Source organism: Giraffa tippelskirchi, chromosome 4 (genome assembly GCF_054371585.1).
Source record: "Giraffa tippelskirchi isolate mGirTip1 chromosome 4, T2T-mGirTip1v1.2.pri, whole genome shotgun sequence".
Classification (NCBI taxonomy): domain Eukaryota; kingdom Metazoa; phylum Chordata; class Mammalia; order Artiodactyla; family Giraffidae; genus Giraffa; species Giraffa tippelskirchi.
In genome coordinates, this window is record NC_137278.1 from 131,105,361 (window position 1) to 131,122,134 (window position 16,774).

A 16,774-nucleotide genomic window follows, 5' to 3' on the forward strand; every position below is an offset into this window, starting at 1 on the left:
GGGAAGATCCCCTGGAGAAGGAAATGGCAACCCACTCCACTATTCTTGCCTGGGAAATCCCATGGACAGAGGAGCTTGGCAGGCTACAGTCCTTGGGGTCTCAAGTGTCAGACATGACTTAGCGACTAAACCACAATATACTTTTCTCTGTAACTTACTTTGATTGTTAGCCACTATAGCTTTCCTTTGATGATTATTACCATCCTTTTCCTTTTTCCTTTCTTTCTTTTGGTCACACTGTGCAGCATGTTGGATCTTATTTCCCTAACCAGGGATCAAACTCACGTCCCCCTGCAGTACAAGCATGGAGTCTTCTACCTGGACCTCCAAGAAGTCCTCCTTTCCCTTCTTCTATTCTTTTACTTTAAATATATTTGGCTTACTATATTTAAAATAGGTTTCTTACGTAGACTTTCATGGTGGTACAGTGTATAGGAATCCACCTGCCAATGCAGGGGACATGGATTCAATCTGTGGTCCCAGTAGATCCAATGTACCTCAGAGCAACTAAGCCCATGAGCCACAACTACTGAGCCAGTGTGCTACAACTACTGAAGCCTGTGCGCCTGGAGCCTGTGCTCTGCAACAAGAGAAGCCATTGCAGTGAAAAGCCCCTGTACCATAACTAGAGAGAAGCCCCCTCTTGCCACAACTAGATAAAGCCTGAGAGCAATGAAGACCCAGCACAACCAAAAATAAATAAATAAATAATTTTAAAAATAGGTTTCTTACAAGAAGCATATAACTGAGTTTCTTTTTTATCCAACCTGACAATTTCCGCCTTTTAATTGGATGTTTAGACCATTTATATTTAATACAATTATCAGTATGGTTAAGTTTAAATTTACCATCTTGCTATTTGTTTCGTTTGTCCCATGTTTTTTGTTTGTTTCCTTTTATTATTTCTGACTTCTTTTAGAGTGAATATATTTCATGATTCCACTTTATTTCCTTTATTGGTTTACTAGCTATACTTTTACTTTTCATGGGTTGCTTTGGGGTTCATAGTGTATGAATTTAGGTTATCATCATTTACCTTAAAGTGTATTACACCAATTTTGAGCTACTTTTTTCACTCTCCTGGCCTATGTGATATTTATATTATACTTCTACGTGTATTATAAACTTAATGTCTATTACTTTCCAATTATTTTTGTTTGAAACAAGCAGTTAACCTATTTTAAAATTTTTATTCTGATAAAATATACATAACAAAATTTGTGATTTTATCTATTTTTAATGGTACAATTCATTGAATTAAATATATTTATAATGTTATGTAACCATAAAATGAACCCTGAATATTCATTGAAAGGACTGATGCTGAAGCTGAAGCACCAATACTCTGGCCACCTGATGTGAAGAGCTAACTCATCAGAAAAGACCCTGACACTGGGAAAGATTAAGGGCAAGAGGAGAAAGGAGCGACAGAGGATGAGATGGTTGGGTGGCATCATTAACTCAGTGGACATGAGTTTGAGCAAACTCCAGGAGATAGTGAAGGACAGGGAAGCCTGGCGTGATGTTTCATCACCCCAAACAGAAACTCTGACCCATGAAACAATAACTACCCATTCCCCTTTTCCCCCAAACCCTAGCAACAGCCATTTTTCTTTCTGTCTCTATGAATTTACCTACTCTAGACGCCTTATGTAAGTGAAATCATAAAGTATTTGTCCTTTTGTGCCTGATTTATTTCATTTAGCATGTCTTCAGAGTTCATCTCTGTTGTAGCATTTGTTAGAATTTTTTCTTTTTAAAGCTAAATAATATTCCATTGTATGTAATATCATATTTTAGGCACATGAGTTGCTTCCACCTCTCTGCCATTGTGAATAATGTTGCTATGAACAAAGAAGTACAAATATCTGTTTAAGTGCCTGCTGTCAATTCTTTGTATATTCAGGAGTAGAATTGCTGGATCATATGGTAATTTTATTTTTCGTTTATTGAGCAACTGTAGCACCAGCTAACTGATGAAAATTAAACCAAGAAACTCATTCTCTGACTTGCTGAATTGCAGTACAAGTTGAGCTCCCAGTGTCACTAGGTGGCTCATGTTAGAGTGAGAACATTGAAAAGGACTGGGATCCTGAAAACTGGAATGGGGATGTAGGCAAAGACTTTGTTAAAGCTTGGACTATTGAAAACTCTAAATAATGATGAGTGTTCTTTGCCAGAGAAGCTGCCTCTTTACCCAACATCAGTGAGAATGGCTGCTCCACACCTTTCTGAGAGGATTAACCCTGTATTTTCTGAGGAAACTACAATGACCTCTCCTGAGGCAGTTGTACCAAGCAAGGTGATGCTGCTTCCTCAGAAACCACTCCCACAACATCTCTTTGTTTCTAGACCTGTAACTAGATAAAATTCGGTAAGCCACTGAAGATGAGGTATAAAGGGTGACCCATGAGGAAGTGCACTACACTCCAAAAGAACTACTTGAATTTTCGAGTTTTTACAGATGGAAGTCCAGGGAGAATGTATGGGAATGGATGTTGAAGGTGTGGGATAGTGACAGAAGAAACATAAAGTTGGAGCTTCCCTGGTGGTTTTGGAGAATGAAATGGCAACCCACTCCAGCATTCTTGCCTGGAGAATACCATGGGCAAAGGAGCCTGGCAGGCCATGGTCCATGGGGGTCTCAGAGATTTGGACACGACTGAGTGACTAAGCATGCACACGCACGCACTGGTGGTTTAGTGATAAAGAATATGCCTGAGCGACTTCACTTTAATGACATTGAGAAATAAAAGTTTTTACAGCTCAAAAAAAAAAAAGAATATGCCTGCCGATGTAGGAGACACCAATTTGATCCCTGGACCGGGAAGATCCCACATACTGAAAGTGACTAAGCCTGAGAGCCACAATTATTGAGCCTGTGCTCTAGAGCTGGGGAACTGCAACTACTGAGCCCTCAGCCACAACTATTGAAGCCTGAGTACCCTAGAGCCTGTCTCAGCAACAAGAGAAGACACTGCCATGAGAAGCAGATCAAGTACGAGTTCGAGAGACCTGAACTGGATCCCTGGATTGGGAAGATCCCCTGGAGAAGGGAATGGTTACCCACTCCAGTATTCTGGCCTGGAGAATTCCATGGACTGTATAGTCCATGGGGCCGAAAAGAGTTGGATACGACTGAGTGGCTTTCACTTACTAAACTCTTACTTGATCTGCATAAGTTGAAAATTTCTAGGTCAAGTGAACAAAAGTCTAATCTGAATTATAACAACAGAGAGTCATGGCTCCTCAATCAATTCTCAGACTTAAGCCAGTTTACAGACCCAGAAGCCCCTGAATGAAGGAGTGGATGGGTTTCTTTGAGGAAGGACACAGTCAGAAATTCATGCTATTAATCCTTCTCCAAGTCATTTTCAAAGAGACCTGGCCTTTTACTAGGATGACTGTGTATTGGAGAATAGGAAATAATGAAACCTTTTGGGGACTACTGGATACTGGCTCTGAACTGATACTAATTCTAGGAGACCAAGAGTATCATTGTGATCTACCAGTCAGAGTGTAGGCACTTATGGAAGTCATGTGATCAATAGAGTTTTAGCTCAAGTCTATGTCACAGTGGGCCCACTGGGTTCCTGAACCCATCCTGTGGCTATTTTGCCAGTTCTGGAATACATAAAGGAAAAGACATACTCAGCAACTGGCAGAATCCCCACATTGGTTCTCTGTGGAGTGAGGGTTAGTACAGTGAGAAAGGCCAGGTGGAAGTCATTATAACTGCCTTTACCTAGGAAGGTAGTAAACTGAAAACAATACTGCATTTCTAGAGGAATGGCAGAAATAAATACCATCATCAGGGAAAGATGCAGGAGTGGTAATTCCCACCACATCTTCATTCAACTTGCCTTTCTGGCCTGTGCAGAAGACAGATGGACCTTCAAGAATGACAGTGGGTCATTGTAAAATTAACCAGGTGGTGACCTCAATTGCAGCTGATGTACCAGATGTGATTTCATTGCTTAAGCAAATTATCATACCTTCTGGTAGCTAGTACGCAGCTACTGATCCGGCATGTGGCTTTACTCCATACCTATCAGTATGAACCACCAGAATCAGTTTTCTTTCAGTTGGCAAGGTGAGCAATACACTTTTACTGGTCTACCTCAGGGACATATCAACTCTTTGTGCTTAGTTGCTCAGTCTTGTCCGACTCTTTGTGACCCTTTGGAATACAGCCCTCCAGGCTCCTCTGTCCATGGGATTTTTCAGGCAAGAATACTGGAGTGGGTTACTGTTTCCTTCTCCATCAACTCTCCAATTTGGTAGAATTCACCAGTGAAGCCATCTGGTCTAGGGCTTTTTTTTGTTGTGATGTTTTTCATTACTGTTTTATCCTCTGTCCTAATTACGGGTCTATTCAGATTTTATATTTTTTTGTTTTTCAGTTTTCATGTGTTTTCAGGAATTTTTCCATTTCATCTAGGTTACCAATTTGGTGGCATATGGTTGTTCATTTTTTTTAGAAAAAGATTTTACTTGAAGTATAGTTGATGTATAATATTTTATAAGTTGTGGGTGTACAATATAGTGATTCACAGTTATTTTTCACCCACCCACCCATCACCCATTCACTCATCCATCCATCTACCCACCCACCCATTCATTCATCCACCCACCTATCCACCCAGCTATTCTGTGATTCACAATTTTTAAAGGTACTCCATTTATAGTTATAAAATATTGACTATATTCCCTTTGTTACACAATATATCCTTGTAACTTATTTTATACCTAATAGTTTGTATCTCTTAATCCCTTATGCCTATATTGCTCCTGGCCACTTCCCTCTCCCCACAGGCAACCACTACTTTTGTTCTTTATAACTGGGAATCTGCTTCTGTTTTGTTGCATTCACTAGTTTGTTGTATTTTTTAGATTCCACATATAAGTAATATCATACAGTATTTGTCTTTCTCTGTCTGACTTATTTCATTTAGCATAATGCCATCCAAGTCCATTCATGTGACTGCACATGGCAAGTTTTCCTTCTTTTTTATGACCAAGTAGTATTCCATGGTATATGTGTGTGTACATCTTCGTTTTTTAAATCAATTATTTATTTTTGGTAGTGCTGGGCCTTTGCTGATGTGCATGGGCTTTCTCTAGTTGCAATAAGCATGGGCAGGCTACTCTTCCTTGCAGTGTACAGGCTTCTCATTGTGGTGGCTTCTCTTGTGGAGCACAGGCTCTAGGTGCACAGGCTTCAGTAGTGCTGGCTTAAGTTGCCCAGGGCATGTGGAATCTTCTCAGATCAGGGATCAAACCATTATCCTCTGCATTGGCAGGTGGATTCTTATCCACTGTACCACCAGGGAAGTCCTGTACATTTTCTTTATCCATTCATCTGTGATGGACCCTTAGACTGCATCAATATCTTGGCTGTTGTCAATAATGCTGCTGTGAACCTTGGGGTACAGATATCTTTTCAAATTTGTGTTTTTGTTAATCCTGTTTATTTCTGTAGAATCAGCAGTGAAGTTCCCACGTTGATTTCTGAATTTAATAATTTGAGTAATCTCTTTTTTTCTTTGTCAATCTAATTAAAAGTTTGTCAATTATGTTGATTTGGGTGGAAGAGTCAACTTTTTGTTTCATTGATTTTCTATACTCTTTACTTATGTCTGCTCTAATTTTTCTGATCCCTCCTTTTGCTAACTGTATTTAGTTTTTCTTTTTCTAGTTCCTTCAAGGCATAAAGTTAGGTTGTTTACTTGAGACCTTCTTTTTTTCATGTTTATCCCTATAAATTTCTCTCTTAGCACTGCTTTTGTTACATCCCATAAGTTTTTGTATGTTGTGATTTCATTTTCATCTCTAAGTATTTTCTAATTTCCTTTGTAATTCTTCTTTGACTCCCTTGTTGTTTAAGAATATGTTTCCACATATTTGTGAATTTGCCAGTTTTCCTTCTGTGGTTGATTTATAACAATCTCATTGTGGTTAGAAAAGATACTTTGTGTAATATGTACTTAAACATATTGAGTACTTCCCTGGTGGCACAGCAGGTAAGAATCCACCCACCAATGCAGGGAACATGGTTTCAATACCTGATCCAGGAAGATTCCACATGCTGTGGAACAACTAAGCCAGTGTGCCACAACTACTTTGGCTGTGTGCCACAACTTCTGAAGCCCGCACACCCTAGAGCCTGTGCTCCAAAACAAGAGAAGCCAGCGCAATGAGAAGCCCACACACCACAACGAAGAATAGCCCTGGCTCTCCACAGCTAGAGAAAGCCTGTGCAAAGCAATGAAGACCCAGCAGAGCCAAAAACAAATAAATAAATATATTGAGGTTTTGTGGCCTAGCCTGGAAATGGTCTATCCTGGAGAAGATACCACCTGCCATTGAGAAAATCATTTATTGTTATTTTTATTTTTTTTATACTCTTGTTTGATGGAGTATTCTATATATATCTAGATGATTTATTGGTTGTTCAAGTCCTCTATTTCCTAACTTATTGTCTATCTAGTTGTTCTATCTATTATCAAAAGTGAAATCTCCCCTTATTTTTGTAGAACTATCTGTTTCTCCCTTAAAGTCTGTTAATTTTTGCTTCTTATATTTTGAGGATCTGTTATTAGGTGCATCTATGTTTATAATTGTTATATCTTCTTGCTCTATTGAAACTTTCATTATAGTCTCTTATAATTTTTTTTAAACCTTTTACTTTGTATTGGCGTATAGCCAGTTAACAATGTTGTGATAGTTTCAGCTAAACACCAAAGGGACTCAGCCGTACATATTCATGTATCCATTCTCCCCCATCATGTAATCTTTTCCTAAAATTTAAAGTCTATTTTGTCTGATATTAATATAACTACCCACCTTTTGGTTATTACTTACATGGATACCTTTTTCTATCCTTTCATTTTCAACCTCTTTGGATCTTTAGATCTATAGTGAGTCTCTTATAAAGGCATGGATCATTGGCTTTTTAAAATTTATTCTGTTAATCCCTAACTTTTGATAATATGGTTTAATCTACTTATATTTAAAGTAATTACTGATAAGGAGGGTTTAGCTTTTGCTATTTGTTTTCTATTTGTATTAAAACTTTTCCCCCTTCATTCCTTTCATTGTTGTCATCTTTTGTGTTTTATAATTTTTTTTTTGTAGTGAAATGCTTTAATTCCCTTCTCATTTCCTTTTGAGTATATCCTATACTTATTTTCTTTGTGTTTATCATGGGAATTACACATAACATTATAAAGTTATACAGTCTTAAATTGGGTTTATACCAGCTAAACTTTGATAGCATACAGCTCTGCCCCTACACAGCTCTGTCCCTACTCCTTTCAGTTTCTGATGTTGCAAATTATGTCTTCCTACATCATGTGCCCCAAAACAGTAACTGTTTTGTTTTTTTTTAATGCATTTGTATTTTAAATCATGTAGATTTAAGGGTTCCCCTGGTGGCTCAGACGGTAAAGAATCTGCTGCAATATGGGAGACCTGGGTTCAGTCCCTGGGTTGGGAAGATCCCCTGAAGAAGAGAACGGCTACCCATTCCAGTATTCTTGCCTGGAGAATTCCTTGGACAGAGGAGCCTGGCAGGCTACAGTCTATGGGGTCACAAAGAGTCAGACACAACTACAACTTTTATTTTACTTCACTTCATTTCAGATAATAATAAATAATAAACCAAAATTACATCAATACTAGCTTTTATAATTTCCCATCTATTTGCTTTTATCAAAGATTTTTATTTCTTCATGCAGTTTTGATTACTTTCATTTCAACCTGAAGGACTCCCTTTAGCATACCTCATAAAACAGTTCTAGTGGTAATGTACTTCCTCAGCTTTTATCTGATGTCTTAATTTCTTCCCCATAGTTTCTGTAATTTTTTTTCTTTTGACTGGAACATGCTTTCCTATTTATTTGTATGTTTTATGATATTTTTTATTGAAAATTGGATATCTGAATCTTATAATGTGATCAGTCTAGAAATAAGATTCTTTTTCTCTCCTAGGGTTGTTGCTTGTTTTTAGAGTTGTAGGGTATTTACTATGTGCCAGGGATCAGCCTGAGGTATAATTTTTAGGTCCTTTCAGGTCTTTTCTGAGTCTACACCTTTTTATAGGCATGCTTGGTGACCTTCTGATGCTGAAGCTGAAACTCCAATACTTTGGCCACCTGATGCAAAGAACTGGCTCATTGGAAAAGACCCTGATGCTGGGAAAGATTGAGGGCAGGAGGAGAAGGGGACGACAGAGGATGAGATGGTTGGATGGTATAATCTACTCAATGGACATGAGTTTGAGCAAGCTCCAGGAGATGGTGAATGACAGGGAAGCCTGTCCTGATGGTGAAGGATGTGCTGCAGTCCATGGGGTCACAAAGAGTCGGACACGACTGAGTGACTGAACTGAACCTGGTGACCTTCTAAGTTCCCTTGAAAATACAGTTGCATTCAATTTCCTAATCTTCAAATGTCTGGCTTCCAAAAGGAGAAAAAGGAAAAGTGAGAGAAAAAACCTGAAATTGCCTCTAAATCCCCTGAAAGCTGCTTCCACAGAGTGGAGGTTACAACAATGGTAGCTGGCCTTTGTGTCTGCACCTCTGTGATTTGAAATAGCAATTCACAGTCATAATAGATCTCTCCTATTTGGAGGATAAGGTTCTTATTGCCCTCCCTGGCTCTTCTAAGCTGCTCTAGGAACACTTCTATCACAGATGTGGAGGGTAAAAAATGAGTAGCTGCTATCATGCCTTACAAATACCTGAGAAAAGAAGAGAAGCTAAAGAAGGACAAAAGGAAAGACATACCCATTTGAATGCAGAGTTCCAAAGAATACCAAGGAGAGACAAGAAAGCCTTCCTCAGCGATCAATGCAAAGAAATAGAGGAAAACAATAGAATGGGAAAGACTAGAGATCTCATCAAGAAAATTAGACATATCAAGGGAAAATTTCATCCAAAGATGGGTACAATAAAGGACAGAAATGGTATGGACCTAACAGAAGCAGAAGATACTAAGAAGAGGTGGCAAGAATACACAGAAGAACTATACAAAAAAGATCTTCATGACCCAGATAACCACAATGGTATGATTACCCACCTAGAGCCAGACATCCTGGAATGTGAAGTCAAGTGGGCCTTAGGAAGCATCACTATGAACAAAGCTAGCAGAGGTGATGTAATTCCGGTTGAGCTATATAAAATCCTAAAAGATGATGCTGTGAAAGTGCTGCACTCAATATGCCAGCAAATATGGAAAACTCAGCAGTGGCCACAGGACTGGAAAAGGTCTGTCTTCATTCCAATCTCAAAGAAAGGCAATGCCAAAGAATGTTTAAACTACCGCACATTTGCACTCATCTCACATGTTAGCAAGGTAATGCTCAAAATTCTGCAAGCCAGACTTTAACAGTACGTGAACCATGAACTTCCAGATGCTCAAGCTGGATTTAGAAAAAGCAGAGGAACCAGAGATCAAATTGCCAACATCCACTGGATCATTGAAAAAGCCAGAGAGTTCCAGAAAAACATCTACTTTTGCTTTATTGACTATGCCAAAGCCTTTGACTGTGTGGATCACAACAAACTGTGGAAAATTCTTCAAGAGATGAGAATACCAGACCACCTTACCTGCCTCCTGAGAAACCTGTATGCAGGTCAAGAAGCAACAGTTAGAAGTGGACATGGAACAACAGACTGGTTCCGAATTGAGAAAGGAGTATGTCAAGGCTGTATAGTGTCACCCTGCTTATATAACTTATATGCAGAGTATATCATGCAAAATGCCAGGCTGGATGAAGCACAAGCTGGAATCAAGATTGCTGGGAGAAATATCAATAACCTCAGATATGCAGATGACACCAACTATTATGGCAGAAAGCGAAGGAGAATTAAACAGCCTCTTGATGAAAGTGAAAGAAGAGAGGGAAAAAGTTGGCTTAAAACTCAACAGTCAGAAAACTAAGATCATGGCATCTAGTCCCATCACTTCATGGCAAATAGATAGGGAAACAGTGGAAACAGTGACAGACTATATTTTTGGGCTCCAAAATCACTGCAGATGGTGCCTACAGCCATGAAATTAAAAGACGCTTGCTCCTTGGAAGAAAAGTTATGACCAACCTAGACAGCATATTAAAAAGCAGAGACATAACTTTGCCAACAAATGTCCTTCTAGTCAAAGCTATGGTTTTTCCAGTAATCATGTATGGATGTGAGAATTGGACTATAAAGAAAGCTGAGTGCTGAAGAATTGATGCTTTTGAACTGTGGTATTGGAGAAAACTCGATAGTCCCTTGGACTACAAGGAGATCCAACTAGTCGATCCTAAAGGAAATCAGTCCTGAATATTCTCCTCTTGCCCTCAATCTTTCCCAACACCAGAGTCTTTTCTAATGAGTCAACTCTTCACAACAGTTGGACAAAGTATTGGAGCTTCTGCTTCAGCATCAGAACTTCCAATGAATATTCAGAGTTAATTTCCCTTAGGATTGACTGGTTTGATGCCTTGGCTGTCCAAGAGACCCTCAAGAGTCTTCTCTAGCACCACAGTTCAAAAACATCAGTTCTTCAGCACTCAGTCTTCTTTATGGTTCAACTCTCACATCCAAACATGACTACTGAAGAAACCATATCTTTGCCTATACGGCCCTTTGTCAGCAAAGTAATGTCTCTGCTTTTTTAATATGCTGTCTAGGTTTGTCATAGCTTTTCTTCCAAGGACCAAGGATCTTAATTTTGTGGCCATTAATACATCTTTTTTGAAAGTCTATTCAAGTCATTTTCCCATTTATGAATTGGGTTATTTATTTATTTGATGTTGAGTTGTAAGAATTCTTTATATATTGTAGTATTAACCCTTCATTAGATATATGATTTGCACATTTTTTTTCCCACTCCATAGGTTGCCTATGTTGAATAGAACTGATGAGAGTTGGAATGCTTTACTTGTTTCTAATCTTAGAGGAATAACTTTCAGATTTTCACCTTTCAGTATGATGTCAGCTGTGGGCTTGTCATACATGACATTTATTATATTGAAGTATTTTCCCTTTACACCTGCTTTGCTGAGAGCTTTCATCATGAAAGGGTGTTGAATTTTGTCACATGCTTTTTCTGTATCAGTTGAGATGATCATATGATTTTTCCCTTCATTTTTTTAATTTGGTTTATTTCATTCATTGATTTTCGCATGTTGAACCATTTTTGTATCCCTGGAATAAATCCCATGTGCTTGTGGTATATAATTCTATTAATATGATGCTAATTCTATTTAGTATTTTGATGAGGATTTTTGCAACAAAATTTATAGGATGTTGATCTGTAGTGTTGTTGTTTTTTTTTTGCAATATCTTTATCCATCTTGGTATGAGGGTAATTCTGGCCACAAAGAATGAATTGAGAAGAGTTCTTTTCCATTCTGTGGGAGAATATATGAGAAGTTGGTAATATTTTTTCCTTAATCACCATGTTATGTGTTAGTTTGTAATGTTATTCTTCATCACTTGGCTTATCAAACTTTGTCTCTGCTCTCCTGTATTTCTGACTTAATTTATTGCAACTGCATTACCTATTTCTGACTGCAGTAATTCTAGCACCTAAGATTTGATTGCTCTTTTGGCATGGCGATTTGGCTTGCAAAATCCAAATCTCCCTGCTATTGTAAGGAGTATAGAGGAAGTTAGGTTTATCTGAAAGCAAATTGAGAAAGTAATTGATAAAGTTGGAAAGGATGGAGCAGTGGTTCTCCACCTATCAGATTTACTGTGCCCTTTTAAAATATTTTTAACTTCCCTTTTGTTCCTCTGAAGTGAACTTCCTAGATAAAATATCTATAACTCATACTTTAAAAAATTAATATATGAAGGTAAATAAAAGCGCTAAATTTAATAACATGCATTTCAACGTGTAAATTCTAAGTCAAACTTCACTAGAAGACATTACAAAAATGTAGCAGCTGCTTGCATCTTTATGCAGAATTAAAATAAATATGAAAGCTATGAATATAGGCTGAAACAAATGCAGGTTTATTGCAGTGACACTACATACTATTAGCAATAGTGCATTGCTGGTTGGTACTATGGTGAACATTTTATTGGTGAATGGTGAAATTTTATTGGAGAAATCCAATAAAGAACATTTTCCTTTGATTTGCATAATATTTGCATTTCTGGAAATTTCAGTAAGCAATTAAACTTGGTAAGAACTTACTTTCCATTTATACTTTAAAAAAGAATAAGTTTCTAGGCTCAGATAATTATAAACAGATTTTATGTAACCTATGTGAATATCCCATTGGACAGTGAAAATTTATGCGGGATGAGTCAATTCTTAAATATGTGTACTGTCCATTGCACATAGGGTGGGCTGTCACAACTTAGCACCCTTTACTAAGTACAATGTCTTCCCTTCCATTCATTGTTACAACCAAAAGTGCTTCTTTTCTTTGGCAGACATTAAACTTTTTTTTTTAAGTTTATATATTTATCTTTATTTTTTGGCTATGGCGGGTCTTCGTTGCTGTGCATGGGCTTTCTCTAGTTGTGGTGGTGGGGTGGGGGTTCTACTCTCTGTTGCAGTGTGTGGGCTTCTCATTGCAGTGGCTTCTCTTCTTGTGGGGCATGGGCTCCAGGCGTGCAGGCTTCAGTAGTTGCAGCACATAGGTTCTGTAACTGCAACTCGTGGGCTCTAGAGCACTGGCTCAGTAGAAAGCTCGAGGGCTTAGTTGCTCTGCAGCATGTGTGAGCTTCTGGGACCAGGGATTATACTGGTGTCCCTTGCATTGCAATGCAGATTCTTAATCACTGAACCACCAGGGAAGTCCACCTCTCTTTTTTATTTTTTTGGCTGCGCTGGGTCTTTGTTGCTTTATGTGGGCTTTCTCCAGTTGCGTGAGCGGGGTCTACTCTTTGCTGCAGTGCTCAGGCTTCTCTTGTGGCCGAGCACAGGCTCTAGGAGCACGGGCTTCAGTAATTGTAGAACCTGGGCTCAGTAGTTGCAGTTCCAGGGCTCTGTAGCTGTGGTGCATGAGCTTAGTTAATCTGCTGCATGTGAACTATTCCTGGATCCAACATCGAACCCATGTCTCCTGCATAAGCAGGCATATTCCTATCCACTGGGCCACCAGGAAGTCCCATAAATTTCTAGATGCCATATATGAGGCAGTAATTACCCCCATTGAGAACTACTAGGATAAAGTGATGAACAGAAGAAATTTACGGATAGATTCTTGAGGAGGGGAAATAATAAAATAAAAGTCATGTTGTGGAATATTCCAATAGCTGCTTTCCAGGTGTAAGGGTTAATTTTTTAAAAAGTAATTTCCTTAATTAATTAGTTTGTTTATAGCAGCCACAGTCTATAAGGCATTTCACATATGTTACATGTCTCAGATCAACTGTGAACTTAGCACTCCATTATTTTACAGATGAGTCATGATTGTAGAAAGTAATTTTTTAAAGAGTTATCTTTTTAAAACAATTTTTATTTATTTTTCAGCTGTTCTGGGTCTTCGTTGCTGCGAGGGCTTTCTCTAGTTGCAGCAAGAAAAGGGCTATTGTCTAGTTTCAGGCTTCTTGTTGAAGTGGCTTCTCTTGTGGAACATGGGCTCTACAGAGAGGAGACTTCAGTAGTTGTGGTGTATGGGCTTACTGCCCTATGGCATGTGGAATATTCCCAGACCAGGGATCGAACCCATGTCCCCTACATTGGCAGGCAGATTCTTAACCACTGGATCACCAGGAAGTCCACTAAAAGTCATTTTAAGGAGGGAGCTAGAGTTAGAATCCAGATATAGTTTCAAACCAAATATTCTTTTCATTACATCATAGAAATTCTAGAATGAAGGCAGAGAAAAAAAAATTAAGAGGAAAATCTTAGACTTAAAGAAAAATTAGAATTAAAAAGCCTTTGATTAGAGAGCTTTATAGTGACTATCACTGATATTCTGGGAAGAAAGGTGATCAAATCTTATTGTTAAACAGGATTTATCACTATAATCCCCCTTCTTATTCTTATAGTATCTTAATATGCAGCTGGCAGATATAATGCAAAATGTGAAGCGTATAATAAATCGCTATACTGTGGATGAGAATATGCATGCTGGAAGGAAAATATCCCTTATAGAACATAAGAAATGGAGAGGAAGCTTGCTGGAAAAAATAGTTGCTTGTGCTAAGACTGCTGAAATTAAAGACAAGACTCTTGCCTACATTCTGGCCTGGTTGGAAGAATGGAGTAAGTTTCTAGAAGTGATTTAAAATTAATGAAAAACCTACAGAACAGAATTATAAGTAAATTTTGAAGCATTAGAAGACTAAAGAAGGAAAGGCTAAGATGGTTAAACAGTTGCTCTCTGTTTCAAGATGAATAAAATAAGGAAAACAAGTTTGCTCACTTAGCATGCTCCTGTTCAGTGTCTTAATGCTTCCTAGTCCCTTGCCTGGAACATTTTCTATCAGGTAGCACATGGTTCATTCTCTGCTTATACCTCACTTTAAAATGAGGTGTTCTCTGACCATCCCCATTCTCTACACCCTGGCACTGTCTGTTATTCTTTACAATTCTTTATTTTTGTCTATAGCTTTTCTTACCATCTGGCATACTTTATAATTAATAATTACTATTTAAAAAATTTTTTGTTTGTTTCCTTTCACTAGAATATAAATAGTAACAAAGTCAGGGAATTTGTTTTATTCAGTGCTGTGTCTTCAGCATCTAGAACAGTATATGACAGAGGAGACTCTAGTTGAGTGAAAGAATGAATAAGCTAAGAATACAAAAAAGAGGAATTTCATTGAGTTACAAGAAATCTCATATAACAGGGGTTATGAAATACTAGAAAACTTACCAAGGGAGTTAATTGGAGTTTTAATCCCCAGTATTAAAACGTATATTCACATTTTAGATCTTTATCCCTGATATCAGGGAATTAAACCAATTAGACACCTTTTAACTATATTTTAAGCATATTTTCATGCCCAAGATTTACTGTTCAGTCTTCTATTCCAAGTCTTTTCTTTTTTCATTTCTTCACAGAGAAAAGCCTCAGAATAGAAATAAGTATGATATCTGTATTTCCCAATACTACAATATTGAGTAGGCAGTCAATATTGTAAGCCTATATGGTTATAATTATTTTTCTGCACAAAAGTAATTTTTTTTACTCTCTTCAAGATATCACTTTGTCTGAGATTACTGCAATTGATATTGAAGAACACCATCACTGTTTAGCACAAATGGAGACATTACCAGAAATGTTCAAAGCTATTGACAGCAATGTCAAGATACTAAGCAGAATTAGTACATATTTGCTTGAAGAAAAGAAACAAAAGAAAAAAAAACCAGGTAAGAGGGCTCTAAGACATTGGATATAGATTTTACTTTTTCTAAAAAACAGCTTTATTAAGGTATAATTTACATACCATAAAGTTTACCCACAATAGTTGTATAATTCAATGGCTTTTAACACAATTAGAGTTGTGCAACTATCACTACAGTCTAACTTTAGAACATTTTATGATCCACAAAAGATCCCTCAGGCCCATTTGCAGTCAATCCTCATTCCCACCTTCAGCCCCAGACAATCAATAATCTATTTTCTGTCTCAATAGATTTGTCTTTCTTGGATATTTCATAAAATGGAATCATATTTCACATAGTCCTTTATGTCTGGTTTCTTTCATTTAGCATAATGTTTTTGAGGTTCAGCCATGTTACAGAATGTATTGTAGTTTCTTCCTTTCTAGTGCCAATTGTACACCATTGTTTTCATATACCAAACCTTGTTTATCCATTTACCAATTCATTTGCATTGCTCCCACTTTTTCATTTTTTTGAATAATGCCACTATGAACACACATGTATGTTTTTGTATGAACATAAATTTTCATTTCTTTTTGGAGATACCTAGGAGCAGAATTTCTATGTCATTTATTTATCTATCTAAACATATTTAACTTTTTAAGAAATTATTAGCTGATTTCCCAGTGACAGCACCATTTCAATTTTCATCAGCAATGTATTAGGGTTCCACTTACTTCACATTTTCAACAACACTTGTTATTGTTTGGGTTTTTTTTTAGTATAATTGCTTTACAATGTTGTGTTAGTTTCTACTGTCTTTTTTATTATAGCTTTCCTAATAGGTGTGAAGTGGTTTCTCATTGTGGCTTTAATTTGCATTTCCCTGACTAATGATGTTGAGCACTTTTTCATGTGCTTATTGGTCATTCCTATATCTTCTTTGATGAAATATCTATTCAAATACTTACCCATTTTCATTATTGAGTTTTAAGAGCTTCTTAGATATTCTGGATACAAGTCCTTTTTCAGAAAAGTAATTTGCAAATGTTTTCTCCCAATCTGTGGCTTGTCTATTCATTTTCTTAATGGTGCCTTGAACCCTAAAGTGTTTAATTTTGATGAAGTTCCATCAGTTTATCTTTTTTTTTTTCTTATATGGATCATGGTTTTAGTGTTGCATTAAGAACTTGTATCAGTCAGGGTTCAACTCTGAAAACAGAACCAAAAAGAGATTATATTTTATCTATCCATCTATCTGCTGCTGCTGCTAAGTCTCATCAGTCGTGTCCGACTCTGTGTGACCCCATAGATGGCAGCCTGCCAGGCTCCGCCATCCCTGGGATTCTCCAGGCAAGAACACTATCTAGCACACTGCAATTTGGAACATACTTTGTATTATTTTAATCCTTTTAAATGTACTGGGACTTGTTTTATAGCCTAGCATATGATCTATTCTGTAAAGCATTCCATGTGTTGTTGAAAAGAATAT

At 37.5% G+C, this 16,774-nt stretch overlaps 1 protein-coding gene across 5 annotated transcripts in view; it reads left to right on the forward strand.

Annotated features, from left to right (window-relative positions):
* FAM186A (family with sequence similarity 186 member A) overlaps positions 1-16,774 on the forward strand; it is a 70,351-nt gene that overhangs the window by 6,579 nt on the left and 46,998 nt on the right. For 3 of the 5 annotated variants that reach the window (XR_014082696.1, XM_081592543.1, XM_081592544.1), the window contains exons 2-3: positions 14,001-14,217; positions 15,157-15,327. The exons of 1 other annotated variant lie outside the window; for it this stretch is intronic. Coding sequence is in view for 3 of the 4 variants with exons in the window: in XM_081592543.1 (XP_081448669.1) it covers positions 14,001-14,217; positions 15,157-15,327 (388 nt within the window). In the remaining variant the exon portion in view is untranslated. The remainder of the gene's footprint in view (positions 1-14,000; positions 14,218-15,156; positions 15,328-16,774) is intronic. One more of the 5 variants, XM_081592545.1, reaches the window with a different exon arrangement.